Source organism: Muntiacus reevesi, chromosome 4 (assembly GCF_963930625.1).
Source record: "Muntiacus reevesi chromosome 4, mMunRee1.1, whole genome shotgun sequence".
Classification (NCBI taxonomy): domain Eukaryota; kingdom Metazoa; phylum Chordata; class Mammalia; order Artiodactyla; family Cervidae; genus Muntiacus; species Muntiacus reevesi.
In genome coordinates this window covers 158,560,218-158,586,924 of record NC_089252.1, presented here as the reverse complement: position 1 = coordinate 158,586,924, position 26,707 = coordinate 158,560,218, and the positions used below count along the sequence as shown (strand labels likewise).

At 41.4% G+C, this 26,707-nt stretch overlaps 1 protein-coding gene across 1 annotated transcript in view; it reads left to right on the top strand.

The window, feature by feature from the left end:
• The window catches only part of MYRFL (myelin regulatory factor like), a 95,504-nt gene extending 69,152 nt beyond the window's left edge, over positions 1–26,352 (top strand). The window contains exons 14-25 of the mRNA XM_065935091.1: positions 525–688; positions 1,322–1,385; positions 7,689–7,774; positions 10,362–10,403; positions 10,484–10,536; positions 10,658–10,837; positions 19,626–19,685; positions 20,320–20,407; positions 22,693–22,767; positions 25,485–25,605; positions 25,913–25,987; positions 26,266–26,352. Coding sequence (XP_065791163.1) covers positions 525–688; positions 1,322–1,385; positions 7,689–7,774; positions 10,362–10,403; positions 10,484–10,536; positions 10,658–10,837; positions 19,626–19,685; positions 20,320–20,407; positions 22,693–22,767; positions 25,485–25,605; positions 25,913–25,987; positions 26,266–26,352 — 1,095 coding nt within the window. The remainder of the gene's footprint in view (positions 1–524; positions 689–1,321; positions 1,386–7,688; positions 7,775–10,361; positions 10,404–10,483; positions 10,537–10,657; positions 10,838–19,625; positions 19,686–20,319; positions 20,408–22,692; positions 22,768–25,484; positions 25,606–25,912; positions 25,988–26,265) is intronic.
• Positions 26,353–26,707: the final 355 nt, after the last annotated feature.

The following is a 26,707-nucleotide window of genomic DNA, read 5'->3' as shown; positions in this document are numbered from 1 at the left end:
GCAGGTGGCAGAGCTCAGAGAAAAGCCCAGATCTTCATTCCTCCTTCCTTCACCTGAGCAATTTGATGTACATTTTATCAGGAGTCATTCCTTATGATGATTTAGTGATGCACACACAAATCAACATTCAGAAGCCTGTTCTGACTTTCTTTTTATGAGTTTTAAATAGAGCATAATGGCCATTGAAAATAAATCTTTGGACTCAAAACTTGACAATGTCCTTCAGCTCTGTTCTCTCTCTTAGATTACAAGGACATATCTCCATTTTATTGCAAATTGAACATAAGCAATTTTACTGCACAACCAGAAGTTTAGCAAGATCACTTTAAGTTTCAAGCCTCCAGATTTGTCTTGAATGAACTTGAGATTGTGTGTGTGTGTGTGTGTGTGTGTGTGTGTGTGTGTGTGTGTGTGTGTATAACCATTTTCAATGAAGTGTTGAACTGTTTTTAGATTGGGTGTGGACACTTGTCTAGTGGTCTCAAATTGTAAACTTCTATGCTCTGAATTATTTTCATTTTTAGGACCAGATCTTCATGGAAAATGTGGGTGCAGTGAAGCAGCTTTGCAAATTAACCAACAACCTTGAAGAAAGAATAGAAGAACTAGAAATATGGAACAGAAAGCTGGCCAGGCTAAAGCGGCTCAGTAGTTGGAAGTCCTCTGCCAGTGAGGCGAGCTCAATCAGGTACCTCCGCGACTGCATAGAAATTTGGAGAAAGGGAGAATGAGGGTCTTTCTATAACTAGAAAGACCTTTCTATAACAATCTGAATGGTTTGTCTACCAAGCAGCAACCATTACTTTGTTTTAATTAAGTCTCTATTCTTCTTTTAGAATGAATGTTTTGAAACACAATTATTTTATGTGATAATTTTCTTATTTTTTCTGTTGCTGCTTTTAAGATAAAACAAAATATAATGGGTCTATTTAAGAGTGGTGATTATGGGATGTGCTACATTTTAACAAAATGACAGCCTCTCTTTTTAACAAGGAAAGGGGACCATTTCTAAATTTAGAAAACCATGTTTGGTCCTCAGGGACAAAACTTATTCTATTTTTTATTACTTAAGGAGGTAAGTGCATATTTTCTAGGGTATAGTTTTGAGAAAAAGGGAAATATAAATTTTAATGCATTTATTTATATTTACTAAAGTTTTTATACACAAAAAGAACTCTGAGTTGCCTTGACTTTCCTTTTTAAAATTACCACTGTATTACAGAAAAGAGCCATACTGTGTTAGTGACAGCCTAGTCCTTTGTCATATAACTCCCAGAGAGGCATTTGATTTGTAATTAATTTTCTCTTTCTCTTTTTAAAGCAAATTTAGCAGAGCTCTTAGTGCATCTTCTCCAAAAAGGACCATTTCCAAAAAAAACAGCAAGGTAAATAGACTTAAGTTTATAATGAACAGAGATGATATTTTCTATTAAAATGGAGTTTATGAAAATTAATCAAGAAGTTTTTTCTTCATTTATTTGTTGATGGGTTCTCTAGTATGTATCCTTATGTGCTTAAGGCATTTAAATACTATTCCTTTAATAGATATTATTGGTTTTTCAAAGAGGAGTTTAGGGGTATGAGTATAGAACACGTTCATTTCAGAAATATTACTCTGCCAGTTTTTGTGTGTATATTCCCCAATAAGTGAAATTCATCAGCAGATGACCCTGGGTTATAAGACCTATGTGTATTCCTTGACTAGACTTAGTCCCTTATCTTTGCTTCCAAAAGATCCAAAAAGCATGTCAGTTAACCTCTAAATCTCTCTTTTACCTTTGATATTCGGTACACTATATACAAATAGAGACTAGATATTCACTTTCTCGCAAAGCTTAAAATGTGGCAACTTTATTAACGAATGAGCATTTCATCAAACAGGATAACATTTACAGTAAAAAAATGAAGGTTAATCATTAGCTTAGAGGACAGCCTCTCCATGGCAGAGAAGTGTCAGGGAGGGCGAAGCTGCAGTCCTCTCTTCCTAGCTGCATTCATAGAAAGCTGTGACCCTCAGTTCACCCCTCAGATCCACTGATGTTCCCAGAGGAAGATATTTACGACCTTCATCTATATCCTGTTAAGGGCTGACCTGATATTTTTGCCATTGTCCTGCTTTATTCTCTACTTCTTCTGTTGTACATCGCAGAACTATTCTAAGAGGATTTAAGAAGAGTACAGTATTCTACTAAAAAGTACTAAAATGCTATACTGCAGACAAATTTCTTGATATATGTCAACAGATATAAATACATGGATAAATAAACATGTAGAAGTGTTCTTGGGCAAGTTTACTTTAATTGCATTGGGAAACAGATAATATCATGAACTTCCAGATGTTCAAGCTGGATTTAGAAAAGGCAGAAGACCTAGAGATCAAATTGCTAACATTCCTTGGATCATCAAAAAAGCATGAGAGTTCCAGAAAAACATCTACTTCTACCTTACAGACTACGGCAAAGCCTTTAACTGTGTGGATCACAACAAACTATGAAAAATTTTTAAAGAGATGGGAATACCAGACCATCTGACCTGCCTCCTGAGAAATCTGTATGCAGGTCAGGAAGCAACAGTTAGAACTGGACATGGAACAACAGACTGGTTCCAAACCAGGAAAGCAGTACACCAAGGATGTATATTGTCACCCTGCTTATTTAACATATATGCAGAGTACATCATGCAAAATGCTGGGCTGGATGAAGCACAAGATGGAATCAAGATTGCCAGGAGAAATATTAATAACCTCAGATATGCAGATGACACCACCCTTATAGCAGAAAGTGAAGAAGAACTAAAGGGCCTCTTGATGAAAGTGAAAGAGGAGAGTGAAAAAGTTGGCTTAAAACTCAACATTCAGAAAACTAAGATCATGGCATCCGGTCCTTTCACTTCATGGCAAATACATGGGGAAATTATGGAAACAGTGAGAGACTTTATTTTGGGGGGCTCCAAAATTACTGCAGATGGTGACTGCAGCCATGAAATTAAAAGATGCTTACTCTTTGGAAGGAAACTTATGACCAACCTAGATCGCATATTAAAAAGCAGAGACAAAACTTTGCCAACAAAGCTCTGTCTAGTCAAGGCTATGGTTTTTCCAGTAGTCATGTATGGATGTGAGAGTTGGGCTATAAAGAAAGCTGAGCACCAAAGAATTGATGCTTTTGAACTGTGGTGCTGGAGAAGACTCTTGCGAGTCCCTTGGACTGCAAGGAGATCAAACCAGTCTATCTTAAAGGAAATCAGTCCTGAATATTCATTGGAAGCACTGATGCTGAAGCTGAAACTCCAACACTTGGGTCACCTGATGTGAAGAACTGACTCATTTGAAAAGACCCTGATGCTGGAAAAGATTGAAGGAAATAGGAGAAGGGGACGACAGAGGATGAGGTGGTTGGATGGCATCACCGACTCAATGGACATGAGTTTGAGTAAGCTCCAGGAGTTGGTGATGGACAGGGAAGCCTGGCGTGCTGCAGTCCATGGGGTTTCAAAGAATCAGACACGACTGAGTGACTGAGCTGAGCTGAACTGAACTGAACAGATAATAATAGTGTCTACCTTACAAAAATAATTGATAGGATTAAATGATCTAAAGTCCTCGGCACAATACCCAGCACATAGCAGGTTGCTCAATAAACACAAAATACTAACAATATTGTGTAGGGAAGGTGCTCTTTGTACTAACCAGTTTGCGAGGGAATAGAAGGGACTATCTACATCAATGGAGGCCCTGATTGGAAGGTACCATTTGGTTCCTGTGGGCCCTGGTGGCTCACAGGAAGAATCCACCTGTAATGCAGGAGCTGCAGGAGACTCAGGTTGGATCCCTGGGTCAGGAAGATCCCCTGGAGGAGGGTATTGCAACCCACTCTAGTATTCTTGCCTGGACAATCCCATGGACAGAGGAGCCTGGCGGGCTACAGTCCATGGGGTTGCAAAAGAGTTGGACCCAACTGAGGCAACTTAGCAAGCGCACATGCATTTGGTTCCTGTGTAACCTTTGTACCAACCATCTTGCACCTAAGGGATCTCTTTCTTTCACAGTTTTCTCAGGATTTCAGCTACAATGTATGTCCATGAAAACAGACTCTGTGTCTGCCTTCCTCACTCTCTGTCCCCGGGGACTGACACATAGTGTGTACTCAAGAACCATTCGTTAAATCAATGCATGAATGGAGACCAGTCTGAAAATATTCCCTGTAGGCTCACAATCTAAATTTAAAACATTAAGAGATTTAATGTCTTGAGTGCATGGGTGGCAGGGGAGTTGGGGTGTGAATACAGAGTCCAGGACTTATATAGACATTGAAGAGCATTCATTCAATTCAAAGACCTCTTATAGTCACTGTCTTATGCCTGTGGAGGCAAAGTTGAGTAAGATGTGGCCTCTTCTAAGGAATTTTAAGCTAGGGACTTCCCTGGTGGTCCAGTTTTGCCTTCCAATGCAGGGAGTGCACCGAGAGGTGACCTCTGACCAGAAGCTCCACCCCAGGGGGTCAGGGAGGCAAGATCCCACATGCCTTGGGGCCAAAAAACCCAAAACAGAAAACAGAAGCAATATTGTAACACATTCAATGAAGATTTTTAAAGGGTCTAAGTTTAAAAAAATAAATCTTAAAGAGAAGAAAAAAGAAGTTTAAAGTAGCCAGGGAAAATCAGAAGAGAATAAAAAGACCAGTTGTACCTGGATGTGATAAATAAGGTAGAAGCTCAGAGCACTGCAGGAGTATCATGGGAACCAGGCCTTCAAGAGGGCAAAGCTTTGGCTGGAAAGTGCCAGGAGCTGCTGGAGCAGTTCTGGATGGAATGACAGAAGCCAAGGTCTGGGAGCTGGTGCTGGCTTCATCGACTAGGTGGGAGTTTGTTAGGGAGAAGAGGAGAAGTTAAGGCTGAAAATAAGTCTCAGTTTCTGGATCATCAGTTAAGGAGTTCATTTGGTAGCTATGAAGACCTTTTGAATAATAATAACAAATTGTACAGCGTCTCCTTTCTTTACAGACAGAAAAAGGGAAACAGCATGACATTGAGAATAAGAGCGCATATTCTGAAAGTGTCGTTGCTCAGTTGCGCCTGACTCTCTGTGACCCCATGTAGCCATCAGGCTCCTCAGTCCATGGAATTCTCCAGGCAGGAGAACTGGAGTGAGTTGCCATTCCCTCCTCCAGGGGATCTTCTCAAGAGATCGAACCCGGGTCTCCTGCATTGCAGAAAAACTCTTTCTGTCTGAGCCAGCAGGAGAGCCCCACAGATTCTGAAGCCAAGTGTTATTTGGGTCAAAGCCTGGCTCTGTAACTTATTAGCTGTGTGATCTTGAGTGAAGAACTTGGCCTCCCTGGACCTCATTTTTCCCCATCTCTAAAATAGGGATGAGAATAGTACTTGCCTTAAACGGGTTGTTGAGGGTTATTGTGAGGTTCAAAAAATTAGTACACATAAAGCATTCAGAAGAGGGTGTGGCACATGAGTGCCATATAAGTGTTCACCATTAGTATTTTCAAACCCACTCTTTCAGTGGTTCGCAAACTTTGGCATATATCAGAGTCTTCCAGGGAGCTTGGTAAAATACCAATGTGTGCTGTTGACTTGGGTGAAGTTGAAAAAACCTCAGAGTTCAAGTAAAAATTCACTGAGGACACGGAGAAGAAGGGCGAAAGGGAAGGAACTCATGCAGACACTTTTCATTATTCTGCTTCTTGTAGATTCCCAGCCCCCAGCTCAGTCTTAACGGAAACCTATTGAATCAGAATGTTTCAGGGCATTTAGATTTTTAACAAGCTCCATAGTAATCTTCATGCAAACTTGAATTTGAGAACCATTACGCTGTTAATTAGATTCACCCAATAACTCTGTAAAATAGGCAGGTATGATTTCATCCTTCCTATTTTATTGATGAAGAAAATGAGGATCAATGACACTTCGATGACTTGTTCAGGGCTTGACTCCAAGTCTGACTCCAGGTCTTGGGTGATTTTCCTATATTAGGTCAAAGGATTTGGAACAAAACCATAGAGATTTAAAACAATCTGGCACCTTTAGGGAGTAGGTTGGAAGGGAAGCTGATATCCTGAAATTAATACTATTTAATTCTAATCAATTCAATAAATTGCATTGAGTTACTTCTGTGCACAGAGCACCAGCAGAGCATCCTCAGAACTGTTCCAGTGAGATGTGGGAAATGGTATAAACCATCCACTTCTTGGTATTCAGTGGTGGTGGTTTAATTGTTAAGTTGTGTCTGACTCTTTGTGACCCTATGGACTGTAGCCCACCAGGCTAATCATCCATGGGATTTTTCAGGCAAGAATACTGGAGTGGGTTGCCATTTCCTTCTCCAGGGGAATCTTCTCCACCCAGGGATTGAACTTGGGTCTCCTGCATTGCAAGCGGATTCTTTAGCAACTGAGCTATTGGTATTCAGTGAAAGTGAAAGTCACTTAGTCTTGCTAGACTCTTTGCAACCCCATGGACTATATAGTCCTTGGAATTCTCCAGGCCAGAATACTGGAGTGGGTAGCCTTTCCCTTCTCCAGGGGATCTTCCCAACCCAGGGATTGAACCCAGGTCTCCCACATTGTAGGCGGATTCTTTACCAGTTGAGCCACAAGGGAAGCCTATTGGTATTCAGAGTGGATTCTTACTGCACCTATGCATGACTCGGTTATAATATATATATATATATATATATATATATATATATATATATATATATATATAAAATAGCCTTAAAGATTTGGGTAATTGTTAAAAAGGGTGCAGTTAATCCCACCCACAATATTACACTGAAGAACATTTTCTTTATGCAGATAATCTGCCCAAGAAATTCAAAGACCAATTTAAGCTTTTTCTTGTCTATTTCTTCAATTCCCTTCTTACTCTGGACCCCCAGGAGGAAGCAAACATAACACTTTCTATTGCATTAGTAGGAAAACTCATATTTAAAGAGCTTATATATAACTGGGCAGAAAACCTCTCCGATCTCTAGTCAGATTCCTCACCAACTGCACAGCTGTCTATCCTAGTTCTGGCTCATTCCTCATGTCCAAGTTTTTAAGGCAAATATGTACCAGTCCTAAAGGTTTATCTCATTTACTTCCTAGAGAGTGTAATTTACTTATTTTCATTTTCCCCTATAGTGTTACTCATCATAGTACTTAATGTATATTTACTGAAGGGATATAAGAATAAATAAGACATAGACCCAGAACCGTTTTAAAAAACAGGTGGCAGAATTGGATACTAATATACATGATTTAAGGAGTAATTAATAGTATTTCATGCCACAAAAACCTTTTCTGCAAATTTTCATGCTGCCCGAAATCCTTCCATTGGGATTTATTCTATCATGTCTTGAAGACATTTTGTTTTTCAAAAGTATCTTATTAAAAGAAATGGACCTCTGTATTCTGACAGTATCTTGTCTGGTAGGTCCTCTTTTCTCAAAAACCTTCAAGAATAAGTGCTAAATTAATTGCACAGACAATTGTCCTGCAGGGAAAAGAGAGCGTGGCCTGGAGTCCCAAGGAAAGGGAAGAACTTGGCTTTGAAGGAACTTCGTTTTCAAAGAGGAGGAGGGAGAGATAGGCTGAAGGCAGCAGCAAAGATCCCCCGGGGAGTGAGTCTTAAGACATCCTTCTCAAAAGTTGGTGTCACTGATCTGTCATTTCTCATTGCTGAATTTTTTATAGGTTTCTTTTTCAGGAAAAAGACAGTCATGCCCTAACTGGGTTTTCCAGACCTTGGTTATAACCCTCATTGCTGTGATGGCATTTTGGTAAGAAAAACATCAGTGTTATGCTACGTCAAACTCTTTTTCTCTTTCCATCTTCCTTTCTCACACATGAACTGGGGACTGACTTTCTATTTACTTTGAAGATTGAGAAGCCCTTTAAACCAGGTGTTGGTCTTTGATTTCGCTTAGAGATGAGGGAGCCCTTTGTAAACTCATTCTTTGAAGAAAAAAAAAAAACAACACAGGCTTTCTGCTCTTAAATATGAAGAGATCTTTTTTATAATCAACTGATTATTTTTTACTAGCTCATTGTGCCTTTCATGTTTGTGTATATGCAGGTTTGTGTGTGCATAAATGTGTGTATCTTGTTTAGTCCTGCCCTGCAAATAACTGTTGCAAAATCTTTGCTCTCCTTTCCCATCTACTTGGAGGAAAAGAGTGAGTAAACAATCAATCAGGTACAATCCACTCTCCCCTGGATACTTAAATTTATTAGGATTCTTCTGGATTTTGTGCCAAAAGAGACTATCAGATTATCCCAAGATATGCAATATGATGAAATGCCAGTCAAATGTGCTAAGCAGTTAAATCAAATGAATACAGAAAGGAGGAGGTACTTGCTAGGCAAGTGTTGGATACCCTTGGTCTGCCACCCCTCTTCCACATGAGAAAGAGTCATGCTTTTCCGGAATGAGAGGTTTTTCTCAGGCCTTTGGTCTTCAGGCCTGGGCTTCCACTATGATGGCTCCTCAGCCTTTTAGCCCTCTTGCCTGTGTCTTTCCTGCCTTCTGGTTTCCTGTCTGACTATTCACAGGGTGAAATGGGTATTTATCTATCCCTCCAAAATGCTGTGTTAATGTGGGAAAGGACTCGCTCCTGGGCCATGTCCCAGACGAGACAATTATCCTCAGAGGCTAAGTAAGCGATGGGCCCAAAGATGCTTCCGGTTCCTTGAACTAAGGCAGCTTCCTAGTTATAGGAGACACTGTTGGTTTCTCTGTACCCTTCTCTCCCGTCAGCATTTTAACTTTTCACTTGCTACTGCCCACTGTGGGGAGCATCCCCAAGTATTTGACACCACTACATGGAACTTCCATAGAAGCTGGGGTCCTTTCTTCTCTCTCCTAAATGAACTTGTCTTCTGCTAGGATTCTCAGTTCAGCAGAGAGTGAGCACCTTGACCTTTCACACACATGCTTAACATTCTCTAGAGACACAGGTTCCCTTGAAAGCCAACTGCAAAGCTTATAGGAAGTCTAATTTTGACATGAAGAAACTGCTTTTTAAACGTGCTCATCAGGTCTTATGAATTCCAATGTTGTTGACTTCCAAGGCCAGAAATAGGTGGTATTAGGCTTATTGTCTTGTTCCCAGCCTGTGGTGTACCCGAGAGGGGTCAAAGCCCTAAAGAAAGAAGCAGATGCCTATTTTGGTCTATGATCCTAGAAGCTGCCTGGGCCATGCATTGACGCAGATAGCAGACGGATCAGAAAACATGTTTAAGGATTAGTTGTAGTGAGCTAGAGAATGGGGAATGTGGGAGAACAAAGTCAGGGAGACTGGACCACAGCAAGTAGTTTCCAGGGCAACGCAACAGATTCTGTCTGACGGCATCGTTGGGGCTCAGCATGGCTTTTACCAAGCAGCCCTGTGCCTGCTGGGTAGTAACCAGCTGCTTCTGAGAAAACTCTGGGAATTCTTTCTCTATGAGCTGAATTCAAATGGGGGGTACATTTCTTTGTATGTATTTAATGATGGTAAATCCACTACCTTTGATGGGGAACAAAATAATGAGGAGTTGAGTCTAGGGAACCAGACGTGACATCGAGCTGGCAGGAGGTCAAGTGAGACCCCCCTGTGTCAGGCCCACACACAGTGGGATGGTAGAGTTCTACAGACACCCTCCCAGAGAGGAGGATGCTGAGTGTTGGGATGTGTGAGTGGTATCAGGAATAGCTTCCCAAAGCTCAGGACCTTTGAGGAAAGCCTCCACTTGGATGTATAAGTTCTGATCATTGTGGGGAACGATACACTCATTATTTTGAAGTCATGTAGAGTGGAAATGGATGCTTTATGGCACTGCTTTTCCTTCCTCTGTCCAATTTGGTGCACTGCACTCTCAAAAGACAGGCTGCAGGAAGATGTCAGAAGTGGCCAAAAGGATTGGGACCTACTGCTGACTAAACCTGTGTGGGCTTTCATCTCCCTGCACCACCACGCGGCCGCCTCCACTGGGGGATGTGAACTTTGCTATGACTTTTCCTGCAAGGAGCAGAGGGCTTCCTCCAGCACTCTACACACTTCCTCTTGTAATCTTCCGCTAGTGACAGACACTTCTGAGACAGCTTGCCAGGGTCAGGGGTCTGCTTGTGGAAAAATGCCCCACCTACCCCAGGAGCCTCTGAGCTCCAGGAAGACTGGGAGATTGTTCTCACCAGGGCAAAGAAGCAGAGCTGTGCTGGTTTCCATGGCTGCCCACCCCTTGCCCGCTCATCTGTGTGGTCTGGGAGGGGACATCTCTGGCAGCAGGTTATGTGAGATTTATCTGGAATCAAATCAGCCACATAACTCTTTCTTTTGTTATTTTTTTAAACAGTGGCTTGACGATAGTCTCCCTTTACATACTTAGCTTAAAAGATCAAGACCGATGTACCCCAAGTGCCCCTTCCAGGTAAGAGTTCCCATCTTCTTTTCCTTCGGGGAGGACTCTTGAAGGCCTCTTTCATTAATCATTTTGTTCTCCTCCTCCAGCAACCTCACAAGCTCTCAGGAGCCAGCTCTGCCCTCCACAGCTTCCCCCTCGGGTAAGATCTCCCCATCGGTCACCTTCAAACCCAGCCTGGGTTTCATGTGAATTGTCAACAGAAGAACCAGCCTCTCAGGTTAACCTTGTCACTTCCCTCCCCTCTTCCTAATGCCTTGCAGCACCTAATACAACCCTGGCGACCACTCCGCCCTCCTTCCAAGTACCCGAGATCACTTTCTGTGAGATCCTGCCGTGTCAGCAGACTTATTGCTGCCCCATCTGGGGAGCAAGAAGAGGCCGCTCAAGCCCCGTGCAAAGACAGTCGGAGGAGCAGGAGCCGAATCAGGGGCCATGGGGAGGTAAAGAACAATCAAAGGGTAACAACTAGTGCTCTGAATCTGAGGGGTTTGCTCCCCTTCCCAATGTTTACGTGGTTAGTCTGCTAATGAGTCTAGACAATGGTTCCACTCCTCTGTTAGGGGTGGCACGATCTTTAAAAACACAAGCGCACAAACTTGCCATCATGTCAGTTCAGTTCAGTTCAGTTGCTCAGTCGTGTTCGACTCTTTGCAACCCTGTGAACCGCAGCACACCAGGCCTCCCTGTCCATCACCAACTCCCGGAGTTTATTCAAACTCATGTCCATTGAATCGGTGATGCCATCCGACCATCTCATCCTCTGTTGTCCCCTTCTCCTCCCGCCTTCAATCTTTCCCAGCATCAGGGTCTTTTCTAAGGAGTCAGTTCTTTGAATCAAGTGGCCAAAGTATTGGAGTTTCAGCTTCAGTATCAGTCCTTCCAATGAATATTCAGGACTGATCTCCTTTAGGATGGACTGATTGGATCTCCTTGCAGTCCAATGGACTCTCAGGAGTCTTCTCCATCACCATAGTTCAGAAGCGTCAATTCTTCAGCGCTCAGCTTTCTTTCACATCAAATGATTGCATTTACAATATTGAATTCCCAAAATATTGAAGTGTTGATAGATTCATGTGAAAGGGTCTCATTTGTCCTTTGCCAACCAAGATAGTAATAGTAGCACAAGTGAAGTCATCATCTGCAGATGGGTAGACTCTTTGGCTCACTTAGAACTTAAAAAGTGATTGGCTCTCTACCCAAACCAAGTGTGACAAGATGTAAATGGCTTTGGAGATTCTAATGAGTTCAGGGTGGGCTTTAAGTCCATGAAAAAAAGCTTTCACTTTCAAATTATCTTCTTGGGGCATAGACAAACACACACATGCACACGTATGTGCGCACGCACACACACACACATACGTACTGGTGCTCTTTTAGTATCAGAATGTTCATGTTAAAAAAGCTGAGAATTCCTTGGTGGTCCAGTAGTTAGGACTCCACGCTTCCACTGGAGGGGGCACAGGTTCAGATCTGGGAACTGAGATTTCATATGCCCCAAGGCCAAAAAAAATTATGGAAACTTGATTAAGGAAAAAATTATCACTGAAAGATCAAATACTGCACATCTAAATGTATACTAAGTTTTTTTTCAGAAATTTCCTTCTGTATACACACATATTAGCAAGTGTCTAAAATAATAATGTGTGCATCGCTCAGTCATGTCTGACCCTTTGCAACCCCATGGACTGTAGCCCACCAGACTCCTCTGTCCATGGGATTCTCTAGGCTAGAATACCAGAGTGGGTAGCCATTCCCTTCTCCAGGGGATCTTCCTGACCCAGGGATTGACCCAAGTCTGCATTGTGGGCAGATTCTTTACTGACTGGACCACCAGAGAAGCCCAAAATAATAATGATGATTATGGTAATAATAACAATACATATATATCAGTGTGACTTATCAATTAGAACGCTATGGTAACAACAACTCCCAAATCACAGTGCTTAATGTGGCAAAAATTTATTTCACTCTACACATCAAATGTGCATCAAAAGACAGATCTTGTACATCATGCCATTCAGGACTCAGATGATGAAGCTCCTTCTCAGTACGTATTTCCACAATCTCTACAGAGGTGGTAAAAGAACAGGGTAAATTGTGCATTGGCTGTTAAGGCTTCCACTAAGTCACTTCTGCTTACATGTTATTCACCAAAGCAAGTGACATTGGTTATGTCTAATTTAAAAGCAGTTGGTGAAGTGCAGACCTACACATGCCTGGAAGAAGAGGAACCAGAATATTTTTGAATAGCCCAAATTATGAATGACATCATTATGGTCAACGGTTGAAGTCTGGGGGCAGCAATGTAAGCTTCTCTATTATTTTATATTTGAAGCTTGAATAAATAGCTTCTGTAAACCATTGTTATCACCATCATCAGTAACACCATGTTATGAGGTATTACTACTGTAGGCAAAGCACCATCATAAGTAGTCTACATGACTAAGTTGTTTAGTTTTCGAAAGCTTGAAAGATAGGCAGCTTTATGATCTTTTTTTTTCCCAGTGAGGAAGCTGAGACACAGAGAGTTTTCCCCACAGCTACAGGAGGCAATGTTTACACTGTTTCTCTCCTGAAAGCAATTTTCCACTGAACTTGGAAACAGATGCATCACTATAGAATGAAGATAAAAGTTCATTTTAAAGAAAAAAATTAATTTCAGTCATCACATCCTCAATGGTTTTAAATATGGAAAAATCCCTTACTGTCACAAAAATCCCCCAGAACCTTCATCTCTTGCTTAGAGCACATGGAACCTTATGGCTGGTCAATCTTTCCCTTACCATGGGAGTCCACCTTGGGGACACCTGGTGTCCTTTTCTGAGAGCAGTGCTCAGATGAGACCATCTCACTCATGTGAGGTGGATAATCGTGGATCCTGAACAGGAAGAGTCTGGACACTGGCCCGATCTCCACTTCCAAAAAGTTTTTTGACTTTTGTGCAAATTCACGCCTATAGCCACCATCTCTTCCCATCAAGGGGAGATTGGGAAGAGCAGACCATATCAACCCAGATGAAGGTTTGCTGCTCTCTGCTCTGGGACAATGAATGTCTGCTCACCTTATGTTTCCATAATGACGAGAGACACTGGAGAGAATCCTGGAGAGAGGAGATCTGCCCCAGGCATCTGGCTGTGTCCTCCTAGATGCAGCAGTCAACTTCTCTTGCTAAGAATGGAGTTGAAGTTCTGCTTTATCAGGCTCTCTGACATACTGGCAATTGTTCCCTCTTCTCTCTTTCCACTTGAGAAAAAAAATGGAAAGGATTGAAATGTTCTGTTTGCTATCACCTTCAGGAAACTTGAAAACTCTGGGGGATTTCGAGTTATAGAAGGCCCCAGAGCAGCTACTCGAGAGGTGCCCTGATTTTTTGACCCTGAGATTATGAATCCATTATGCTTTTACAATTATTTGACTGGAAAAGTATTAATATATAGAGGGAGAATGTAACTATAAGTTCAGTTAAGCTTTTAAATGAATTGTTTTTGTTAATCTAACAGCAACATTTGAAAAATGGTATGTATCTATGGGAGAGATGTTACTTTTTAAGTTCACAACCAACACCACATACCCCTTTATGCAGTCATCTGGGGTTCCAAAGTCCCCAGGTCAGGAGGATCTTGGATTTGTACCAGCTTATCCATTTTACTGTTGATGGAAGAGAAGCTTGGCACTTTGCTTAAGATTCTGCAGTGAATTATGAGTAAAGTCGAAATTGAAATCTAGGTGCCCATCCCCACCACTCAACCTTTATTTATTTGGGCTTGTGTGTGCATCTACCTGAGATCAACTCCAGAAGATGCAGAAAGTATCTATTCTGTGGTTCCAGAAAGAAATTTCAGTGCCCTATGCCTCCTCCCCTTTGCCTATAGCCATTAAAAATTCAAATTAAAAAAATTAAATTAAAAAAAAATTAGGGAAATACAGCTAATTAGGGCTTCCCTAGTGGCTCAGATGTTAAAGAATCTACCTGCAATGCCAGAGACAAAGGAGACATGAGTTCGATCCCTGAGTTGGGAATATCCCCCGGAGAAGGGATGGCAACCCACTCCAGTATTCTTGCCTGGAGAATCCTCTGGACAGAGAAATCTGGCGGGCTACAGTCCATGGGGTCACAAGGAGTTGAACACGACCGAGCGACTAACACCACTACTACTGCAGTTGATTTACAAGATTGTGTTAGTTTCAGATGTACAGCAAAATGATTTAGTTACGTATATATATATATAAAATTTCCAGATTCTTTTCCATTATATTTTGCTACAAGATATTGAGCATAGCTTTCTGTGCTGTATAGCAGGTCCTTGTTGGTTGTCTGTTTCATATATAGTAATGTGTGTGTTTTAATCCCAATCTCCTGATTTATCTCTTCTCCCCTTTCCACCCTTGTCCGCTTTGGTAACTATAATTTGTTTTCCATGTCTGTGAGTCTCTTTCATAAATAAGTTCATCTGTGTCATCTTTTTAGATTCCACATGTAAGTGGTATCATATGGTGTTTGTCTTTCTCTTTCTGGCTTACTTCACTTAGTATGATCCTCTCTAGGTCCATCGATGTTGCTGCAAATGGCATTATTTTATTCTTATTATGGCTGAGTAGTATTCCATCGTGTGCCTATAGCCACTGAGATGTCATTCCCACCTCAGGATATTTCTGGGGTCTGAAGAAAGGCATCTTCCCCCTGCTGACGTTCCATCTCCCCACTCTGTCCAGGACACCATGTAACACCAGAGTTTCTAAATCCAACAGAGGAGAAAGTCAGGCAAATATTCATTTCAACCAGGTGTTTCTGGTGCATTTAAGACCAACTACAAATTTACAAATACATTTTTCAATTAAAAAATGTAGAATAACCCTCAGTAGGATGTGGAGTAATATCTCATGGTTTACAAAGCCCCATAACACACTTACGAGCCTCCTTTCTGAAGAGTAAGAATACTAGTAAAATAAACAAAGGGAAATTGGCATTTTTATGACATGTTGAGCTCAAGCCCTTTTTCTTCCTTTGGGCCTAAGTTGATTACTTAAAGTGTCTTTCAGAAAGGTTATATCCCCTCTTCCCATACTTAATAAAAGGTTTGAGTAAAACTAACAAGTGGAAAGCAGGTACTTCAAAATATTCAACTTATATTCTGAGGAACTGAGTATAATGGAGTAGATTTTAATCTATGGAACTAATAAAGATTTAAATAGGCCGCAGAATTAGATACTGAAAAGTTAAGCGCCTATGGGAAAAAGCACCAATAGAATTCTATAGATTTTAGGAGATTTGCTAAAGTTTTTTAAAATCTCACAAAGCAAGAAACATCTGTAAGTCATGCTTACTTTGATTTGGAGACCAGAGCTTGAGAAGAGCCAGTGGTTGAAAGAAAATGTTTCCCTGTGTTAAAGGACTCAGCCATGGATTGGTTGGGCTTATTGACTTTTTCTTGGCCTGAGTCTATTTCAATCAGGGAAGAGAAAGGAATCCAAGATGCTGTATTGGGACTCAGCCATCAGTAGAGTTTTACAAGTAATGCAATATACACATTCTACCACGACAGGATATGCTTTGGTTGGACACCATCTTAAATCTCTCTTCTCCAGAAGTTTCTAATTTAGCTTATGGGGAGATCTCATTTGCTGATTGTGAAATATATTTCCAACTTTACGATGAAAACCATGGGGAATGTATATTAAGTTTATAGGGAATGTTGCTGGAAGGCTCTTGTAAAATGAGATCTACTCCTGTATGACTACAGGAGAATTTATGGTTTTCCAATAGCCAGCCTTTCAGAATGGAAAAGTCTTGCCTCAGAAAAGTGACACAGTAGAGGTGTTTTATAGGAGACTTAAAATTTGTTATTTCCAATCCTGCTTTTGAAAAGCCATTTTCATAATTCTAAGCTGCAAGCTCAACTTCACCTTTTTATTACCATTAAAAAATACCTTATCCCGTCAGAAGCTAAATCCTATCCTAGGGTTCTATGTCTCCAGGAACATGGAAACATGCTTCTGTGAAACTAAGGCAACTCTGTAGTTCTGCTGCCAGGCTTTATAAATAAGCTGTTTTCCTGCAAATTCAGCAGGAAAATAGAACAAAAGGTAAGGAAAAAAAAAAACAGGATAGATAAGTCTGGTTTCTCCTTCTCTTTTTGCCTCATTTGCCTTGTAAATTAGCCTTCTATGGAAGTAATCGTAAACAAAACTCATAGCAGGAGACATGTGCTTGAAAATTATTGTTTGAAGAGCTGGAATTGAAGTAATCTTGAGGCTTTTTAGACAGCACATATATTTATATGTAAAGGGAAATAAATATTCAATTTTCTAGAAAATCAGTATATATTAAGGTCCATTTCTTCTTAAAGAGAACCATCACACTGGGGAAGATTTTCAGCAAACTGGCCTTCCAGTTGTCTCACTCCCACTTGCTAATGAGATGAAAAAGTCCAGCTTCCTCATCTACCCCCAGCATCCCTCCCCACCCAGCCCCTAGGGGTTTCTCGTTTGAGTGTGGAAGAGAAAACGTTTCTCTAGAAGATACATGGGTGTCTTTCTCTTCTCTCTTCCTCCCTCTTTCTTGATGTCTCTCCTTCTATCCTTCCACAAATATGTATTGAGCACCACAGATGAGACTGGCGTTGTCAAATGTGGGAATACAGCAGTGAATGAGAGGCAGTGTTCCAGAAGCTCACAGCTGGGGAACTGGATAAGTAAACCAGCCCTTCCACTTCAAGTAAGAAGTAAGCCAGAAAGATAAAGACCATTACAGCATACTAACACATGTATATGGAATTTAGAAAGATGGTAACGATAACCCTATATGCAAAACAGAAAAAGAGACATAGATGTACAGAACAGACTTTTGGACTCTGTGGGAGAAGGCGAGGGTGGGATGTTCTGAGAGAACAGCATCGAAACATGTATATTATCTAGGGTGAAACAGATCACCAGCCCAGGTTGGATGCATGAAACAAGTGCTCAGGCCTGGTGCACGGGGAAGACCCAGAGGGATCGGGTGGAGAGGGAGGTGGGAGGGGGGATCGGGATGGGGAACACATGTAAATCCATGGCTGATTCATGTCAATGTATGACAAAAACCACTACAATATTGTAAAGTAATTAGCCTCCAACTAATAAAAATAAATGAAAAATAAATAAATAAAAGACAAAAAAGAAAAAGGAAGTACTAACCAGGAGAGACAGAGACACTCAGGAATACGCACTAGCTTTGCTTTCTCCCCTGAAATTCCATACAGAAACTAGTTTCACATCTTGTTTCTTTTTCATTCCCATGAAAACAGAGCATACTGTATTAACTTATATCTCTTGTTAAATAAGGTTAATGTCTTTGCCCAAAATTATACTGAAAAACATAGATATTGTTTAATGCAAATGAAGGACTGCAATAAAGAGGACATTTACTTGAAGAAATCTGCAAATTTAAAGAAATTACTGAAAACACTTTAAAATTCTTTTGTGAGGTTAGCTTTGCAACTCACTAAATGATGGCTTTCACTATCCACTTTAAAAAGATACACTTTTTTTTTTCCCCGCAGCCTTAACAACCATTATCTGAGTGGTTACCTTTTCAAAATTGCTTTTAAAATGCCTTTTTGGCGCTGACAGATCATAACCACTCCCCTGGCTTCCTTCCCCATCAGTAAACTCTGGCCCCACACCAGTGATTTGATTCTTCTTCTCAGATGACTTCAGCTCAGTTTTTGCTTTGCGTGTGTCTGAGTCCATTCAGTCATGTCTGACTCTGGGAGACCCTATGGAATGCAGCCCAGCAGGTTCCTCTGTCTGTGGGATTCTCCAGGCAAAGATACTGGAGTGAGTTGCCATGCCCTCCTTCAGGGTGTCTTCCCAAACCAGGGATCAAACCCGTGTCTTTTACGTCTCCAGCATCGACAGGCAGGCACCACCTGGGAAGCTTAAGCTCGCTTTTTTTTCTGTGTGGATCACATTATGCTTGGAGTTATACATAATTCAAAGAATGTTAAAAGAGGTTCCCTATTCTGGAGTTTTTCTTTTCTTTTCTTTTGACTGTCCCGCTCATTACATGGGATCTTAGTTGTTCCCCTGACCGGGAATCAAACCCATACCCACTGCCGTGGAAGTGAGAACCTTAACCACTGGACTGCCAGGGAAGTCCTGGAGGTGTTGAGAAAGGGCAAAAATACATGAAAAGTTAAGTAACAAAACAGTGATAATAGCCCATTGGTACAGTGATAGAGAAGATATCACTAACTGGTCACCACTTTGAGGATTCAGTTAATAATACATGCTACGGCATAATAGTAATACACCCTCCATTGGAAAGGCTGGAGTTCTGAGCTATGGTGATCTAATTCGGGATGGTGTCTTAGTCGGCTGGAGCTGCCAAAATAAAACGCCACAGACTAGGTGGCTTAAACAACAGAAATTCATTTTCTCACAGTTCTGGAGTCTCGAAGTCCAAGATTCAGGAGTCACGAGATCTGATTCCTTGAAGTCCCACTCCTGGGTTGGCTTTCTTTTCTCTCTTCCTCCCTTTTTCTTGACGTCCCCCTTCTATCCTTCCACAAACATATATTGAGCATCATAGCTGAGTGTGGCCTTGTCAAGTGTGGGAATACAACAGTGAACAAGAGGCAGTGACCCAGAAGCTCACAGTTGGGGGCGGAGAGATGCCTTCTCACTGTATCCTTGTAAATTCTCTCCTACACACACGCAAGGCTTTTCATGTCCTAATCTCCTCTTGTTATAAGAATGCCTCTCAAATTGAATGAGGGCCCATCGTAACAGCTTCACTTTAATGTACTATTACCTTAAAGGCCCATCTCCAGACACAGTCACGTTCCGAGGTACCAGGGGTTAGGGCTGCATGTGTGAAAATTTGGAGGACTTTAATTCATTCCAAAACAGGTGGCTTTTTGGAGAAGGGCGACGCTAAACTAGATCTGTAAGAAAGGGCATAGGGAGGACTTCCCTGGTGGTCCAGTGGTTAAGGTTCCATGCTCCCAATGCACGGGGCCCGGGTTCGATCCCTGGTCAGGGAGCTAGATCCCACATGCTACAATTAGGACTTGGCAGAGTCAAATAGATTAAAACCAACCAACCAACAAACAGTGGCCTAGGGATATGGTGGGTTGAAAAGTGAGAGAGAGAAAGAGTGGAGAAACATTCAACTGGTTGACAAGCTAGGGCACACACTGGGTTTCTTCTCATCCTGAACAAGCTTTAAGACTTTTTCCTCTTCAACAGGCAGACGCACATCATTCTTGGCAGCAGAGGCACAAACCAGCGTTGACTGGAGGAGTGACTGTAAGTTTACATTGAAGTGATTCTTCTTTGGCTTTGTGGAGCCAGGCGGAGTGACAACAAGCTATGAAAGTGATCCTGGAAAAAGGCAGAGGGACGGAGGCTGCGCTCTGCCCCAAACACCTGTGGGGATTACATTTTTTGAAATCAATGCCAACCTAACTATTAAGGAAGCATTGGAAATGGTTGCATACTGCTAGGTATTTGTGGTTGATCTTCATGGATTTTAAGAATTGATTTGAACTTCCTGCTCTCTTCTTCTATTTTACTGCTAAGTTTTTAGTTGGTTTTCTGTTTTCTAAAAAAAAATCTTCATTGGCCAGATCGCATATCCCATTGCACTGTCCATTTTTAATAAATTTCAACTCAGTAGGACTTCAGTGATCCAGGTTTTCTTTTGGATGTTATGGAGCTATCTATTGGAGCTTGGGTTTATTTTATTTTTTTAGCTTCCTTAAAATTTACCGTAACAGCAACAAAAGCCTTCTCCCCTTCTTTTTATCTCATTTGAATGCAAATGGAATCCATTTGTCTAGAAAATTCTTATTTCACATTCTGTAATTTGGAGTCTGCACTGGAGCACAATGCTTTTTTCCTCTGCAGAAGAGTTTACTTTCTTTATTTATTCTCAATTCAGGGATTGATACAACCATCAGTTCTATTCAGATTATGGAAATCCAGCAAATAATAGATCGGCGGTATTGCAGCAGAAGCCTCCAGTGCGGGTGTGTAAGCCTCCCCACTATCTCCCATTGTTTCTGGAATTTACTCAGGGCTCAGGGCTTTGGAGATTGGAATGACAGCTGATGTTAGTTACATGGCAAAATCGATGTGTGCTTACATGGCTCTTCAAGTGGAAAACACATTTGTTATATGGTGGACGAGGGAATCGTAAAATGGTTGGTATTAGCAAATGTCAATAAGCCATGGCTCCAAAGATTACAGTCTCCTGGCTTAATGGGTAAATCCAGAGCAGAAAGCCTAGGGGGCAGCTCTCAGAGGCCACGTACCATAGTCACAGAGCTGTTAGTTAATTTTATAGAAAAGGAAGACATTATTACTGATGGCTCTGAGTTATGAGTGAGCTGACATTTATATATTTTAATAACAAGGGATATCATTATTTTAATTGCTGAAAAAGTAGAGCATATCTTAACCTTTTCAGTTAAGAGGAGAAAAATCTAGGCATTGCATAAGTTTACAGCAACGTTCATCTCTAGTGTATCACATGCATCAAGGTAACGATGCATCTAGAAGCATAGAGGACAAGCACAGAAGCTTCAGCAAACACAATATGCAAGTTGAAGGTATTAAGAATGGGGAGGTATTTTTCTTTATTTGTTAAGTATTTACTGGTTTAATTAAGCCCGCTCATATTTCAGCCTGCTAGGTTAAAGGCAAGGCTGCGTATTTTCCAAACCACAGGCTCTAGGCGCTCAGTCTTCAGTAGCTACAGCATGTCGGCCAGTAGTTGCGGCTCACAGGCTCAGTTGCTCCATCACACGTGGAATCTTCACGGAGCAGTAGTTGAACGCTTGTCCCCTGCCCCGGCAGGTGGACCCGATCCACTGGACCACCAGGAAAGTCCTCTCAGCCTTATCTCTTTTTAAGCTTGATATAGCTTAGGCTTCAGGCTGATGGTCCTGACTTTTATAAAAAAAATTTTTTTAATATATTTTTTTTCATTTTTGGCTCTGCCACACAGCCTGTAGGATCTTAGTTCCCTGACCAGGGATTGAATCCAGGTAGTAAGAGTTTGGGCATCCTAACCACTGGACCACTGGGGTATTTCCTGGACCTGATTTTTGAAAATAACCTGAGTGGCACTTTATTATTTGTTTATGACCTTTACATTTATTATCTCATTGAATTCTCACAAAATCACACAAGGTTGGTATTATTTATCCCCATTTTGAAGTTAGAGAACTTAAGGCTCAGTGAGCTTGAAAAAGTCAGAGGCAGACCTTAATTGGTTTGGTGGAATGATGTGATGATGAAGAGTAAGATGATTTGGGTTCAAATTCCAATTGACAAGAAGTTCATTCTCCTTGCGTACCTGTTTTCCATCTGTAAGATGAGGATATTTACTACCTAAGTAGATGGGTTTCAGAGAAGCAGATAGATATTGGCAGGAACATAGTAGGAAACGACTTCTATTTATCTAAGTTTCCTCTGGTAGGACAAAGTCCTGATCCCAATTCACATCTATTGCTTCTATTTTTGCTTTCTCATTTTTAACAACTCAGTTTAGTATTCATTAAAGAGAATTTAAAATGACTGGCCCTTTCCCCCATTTATCTGGCTTTATTTCTGTATATAATTCAAAGGATAGGAAGGTCATAAGAACTTGTATTAGATACAATGTGCTGTTTTGCTTGAGTTTTCATTACAATATGAATCAAAGGAACTCCCCCTTTTTCCCAACCATCCCTCCCCAAGGGTGGGAGGAATCCCTGTATAAGCATTTCTATCCTGCGGTTTTCTCCATTACTCAATGATAATTAGGACTGTAATAATTTTACTTGATTTCATTTTTGAAAGTACCTGGTATTTCCTGCTGATGTTGCCTAAAAGGGAGTGATTTACTGTATCAAAGCTGGTAGTTATTTTTTCCAGTTCTTTCCAGAAAGACTGCTAAGTTTGAGACCTTTGCCTCATTTGTTTTCTGAAATCTCTGTCTCCTTAAGGGATGTTGAAGTCATTTCCTATTGGTTTAATTTTGTGCATTTGGTCGAGGATTTGACTTTCTATCATTTCTTCTGTGTATTCTAAGAAACCATGAATCCGTTTGTGGTATATTTTATAGAGTTTGATCTGAAAGAGATCACTTTGAAATTTGACAGGTATATCTCTGAAAAACGTGAAATTGTGCCATGTTAAACTTGATTTTCTCTATCTATCACATATAATAGACTATTTCACAGTTTATGTAGTATACACAAAACTAGAAAAAAGACTGAACCCTTCCCTGCATATTTTGACTTGTGATTTTATTTTTCCCCTTAATTAGGTCTGGAAATTACAATTACCATATTCCTGTTAATAAGTACACACCCACCAATGTCAAATTCTCTCTGGAAATCAAGTAAGTTCATAACTGTAACAGATAATTCTGTTTTTATTATGTTATAATTCTGGTTTTATTATCTGAATACCAAGCTTGAGTTTTCCTCACAATTTGATTAATAATTTAGGAGGTGGAAAGTTTTCAGTTAAAGAATGACGGTTGGGTTGAGAGGTGGGCCAGTTTTAGGGAGGGATTTTCAAAATGAAGCCTGGGACCTTCCAAGTTTCTTCCAAGGGACAGAAAGGCTCTAGGCTGTATGCTCATACCTGCAAAGTGAGCCTGACCTTGGATTTGATGTTCTCAGGCTGCCAGCTGCCCTTGGCGGTGTCCCTTTGAATTGGGGTGGGAGCTAGAATAATAGCATGTTTCCTTGATGGGAGGGGGGGGTTGATTTGCACATTTCTGTGAGCTCCTGGGAGCAGTGCTAATGCAGACACCATTTACTTTCCCCAGGGGAGTTAAAAAATGGAGTCAGAGTTTGGAGCTGGGCAGACCGGGGTTCAGATTTTGTCTCCATCACTTATTAATTCTGTAATCTTGGAAAAACCACTTATCCTCACTGAACTACTGTTTGTTCATCTATAAGATGAATTTGACATTGTATCATAACATGGAGAGCCTCTGTGAGAATCAGTAATAATAATAGCAAAATGAATTACTCCCATTTGCTGAGCACAGACTATATGCCAGACACTCTACACTTTGCTACTGGGTCACAGACTCCTCACAACAGCCCTCTGTGGTTGGTGTTTTTCTCTAGTTTATATTTTTCAGATGGGAGCACTTAGTTTAGAGAGGTCAAAAAGCTTGTCCTGAAAGTCAGGGCAATTAAGTGGTGGAGATGGGCTTCCAATCAGCCCTTCCATTCGACCATCACTTTCCTGCCTCCCCAGTGAGGTGAGACCCGTAAGAACATTGCTCCGTCCTGGCAGAGAGCAGGCACTTCACATTATGACTACCTTTTCTTCCAAATTACAAAACTCGAATCTGTTTTATCAGCTATTTTGCATAATCACGATACTTCAGAAGACATTCACAGAAATTATGAAGTGAGGTACTCACCCTGAAGATAGATGATGTTTGTGTCTCTTGATGTCAGTTTCTCCTTTGTCCCCTCCACATTTCCTCTCTCCCTCTTTCCTTTCTCCCTTCCTTTCCCTTTCCTCTGTCCTCCCCTCTCCCCTCTGCTTCCCCAGCTCTGTTATTCTTCCTCCATCATTTCCTCCCACTCCACTCTGGTCCCTTCCTCTGTTTCCCTCAGACTTCATACTCCATCTTTCATCAACTTTGCTTCTACAATGAGATATTAACACAAGCCAACCGCTTACCATGGAATGGTCCTTTTCAAGCAGCTCAAATTTCATGACTCACTATCCACCACGTTACAAGGCAGAGCAAAAGCTAAGTGTACTACTCTCTAGCACTCTCTGAGCTGCCTGGGACAGTGTTTCCTCATTTGTCCCTGGCTCCGATGGAAGGAAGTAAGCTGAAGTGGTATATCCCTTGAAGTGGCAGAAGGTCATCTTGAACCACTGAAAAGTGGGTGTTAGTCACTCAGTCATGATCAACTCTTTGCAACCGTATGGACTGTAGCTTCCGTCCATGGAATTCTCCAGGAAAGAATACTGGAGTGGGTAGCCATTCCCTTCCCCAGGGGATCTTCTCGACCCAGAGATCGAAACTGGGTCTCCCACAATAAATTGGGCTTTTTAGTTTAGGAATCATTTTTTTTCTAACAACAGTGATCTTAAAGTAACACATATACTCAACCAAGATTGTAGGTTTTCCCAGAGATAGGTGGACCTCATCCTCCTGATGATGATTCCTGGACCAGCCTCTAGAGAAGAACCATTCTTTCTGGCAGGTCTCCTACTCTGATAACTTTAAGGACTGATAATTTCTAATAATCCCACCCCCACACCCATACCTATGTTGTCTGTCTCTCTGTTTCAAACGAGACCTATCCAGACCAGAAGTTTGCAGAATTTCAGATCCTGGAAATGTCAGATGAAAGTCAATTCAGCTGCCAGTGAAAAGAGAAGGGATATACCCCCAAACTGTTTTTAAAAATCTATGGAGATAAGAAGTTCTAATGTTGAAATGACTTAAGTCATGAGACTAGGTTTTCAAGACTGTCGTATGTTATCTCAGTTTTAGTTTCAGTCAGTTCCAGTCTACTATATAATAAGATCCCCATAGACTGGGTGGCTTAAACCATGGACATTCATCTCTCACAGTTCTGGAGCCTGGGAAGTCCAAGATCAAGGCACTGGCAGATTTGATGTAAGATGAGAGCCCACCTCCTGGTTGATACATAGCTGTCTTCTCTCTATATCCTCACATGGCAGAAGGGGTGAGAGGGCTCTCTGCGGTCCTTTTCATGAAGGCACTAACCCCACGCATCAGGGTTTCATTGTCAGGATCTGTCACTTCCTTAAGGCTCTACCTCCTAACACCATCATATTGGAGGTTAGAATTTAAACATATGACTTTGGGGGTGGGGGACACAAGCTTTCAGTCGACGACAGTAGTCATCTGAGATTGAGTTTCTTTCTATTGTGATGAGAGGTGAACTAGTATATTGGCATTCAAGAGTTTTGTGTAATAACAGGCCTATTTGGAACTTTGAATGGATTTCCAAGTTATGTTCCCATAAGCCCCTCTTCTCAAGCTGTAGCCTGTGAGAGCTGACATCTGCTTTTCCATTTGCCGTTTCTTTCCTTTGTCTCTTGAAGCACAACAGAGCCACTGATAGTCTTCCAATGCAAGTTCACCCTTGGAAATGTGTGTTTCCGCAGTAAAATGGAGGCCAAAGGGATGCAAAGTCAACAGGAAGCCTCCCAGGAGATGACACAGGTAACATTTCCGGCTCCTCGGCATTCTGCCCTCCAGAAGTGCATCCGTAATGGCGGCACAGCCTCTGATGCTCAGCACGACAGAGATGCCGTGAGTCTCACGCCGTTGTCCCCCTTCGCTGACCCTGCTCACAGCATTTGGCTCAGCATCCTTTGGAAGCTGCAGACTTCTCCAGCAACACCATCAGAAGCTATGGCCACAAACACCCCTCCTACTGCAGTCAAGGGGATGCTTTTCCGCCTGGGCTTTTCCCAGCGAGGAGTAAACTGTAGTTATGCGATGGATCTCTCTTTCATTTATTATTTAGGGATATCAGCATATTTGGAGCCTCCCTGTAGCACCCCTCTTCGACAGCGGGTACCATTTCCGGGTAGCTGCACCGGTAAGCTCTCTCTCTTTTTTTTCTTTTCAGTGAGAAAGAAATGAACCATTAAATAAATAGATAGGTAAATGGTGGTGGTGGTGGTTTAACCACTAAGTCATGTTCGACTCTTGAGACCCCATGGACTGTAGCCCACCTGGCTCCTCTGTCCATGGGATTTCCCAGACAAGAATAGTAGAGTGGGTTGTCATTTCCTTCTCCAAACAGATATGTAGATCATTTTAATTACAGCTAATTCTTACATTAATCATTCTCTCCCCCCACTCCCCTCCTGACAGGATTTAGCTGACTGTTCAACGGACCCTTATTTTGCTGGGAAATTCTTTACAGACTACTTCTTTTACTTCTATCGACAGTGTATATAATTTATTCAAGTTTGTTTGGGGACTCTGCCAAAGAAAAATACTTCAATACAGTTAACAGAAACTTTTATCCTCTTGCAACTTCTCTTTACCCTTTGTAAAACATTCACGTTTATTGCCAAAGGGCTTTTTCCAGGCTTTGGCTTCCAAAGGTTTTGAGACATTAGTGAGGAGAATAAAGTGTTTGCTGGAATTTGAGATACTGTGGTGTTTGATTTTGCCGCGACTATGAGGAAAACATTTCCTGGAGTAAACAGCACTGTTGGATTTGAAAATACTGCTTCTGTTCCTAAGGAAGCTGTGAGGTCAAAGTGGGCAGGTTTGACTTTACTTTGTCTTTGTATATCCCAACACTTTT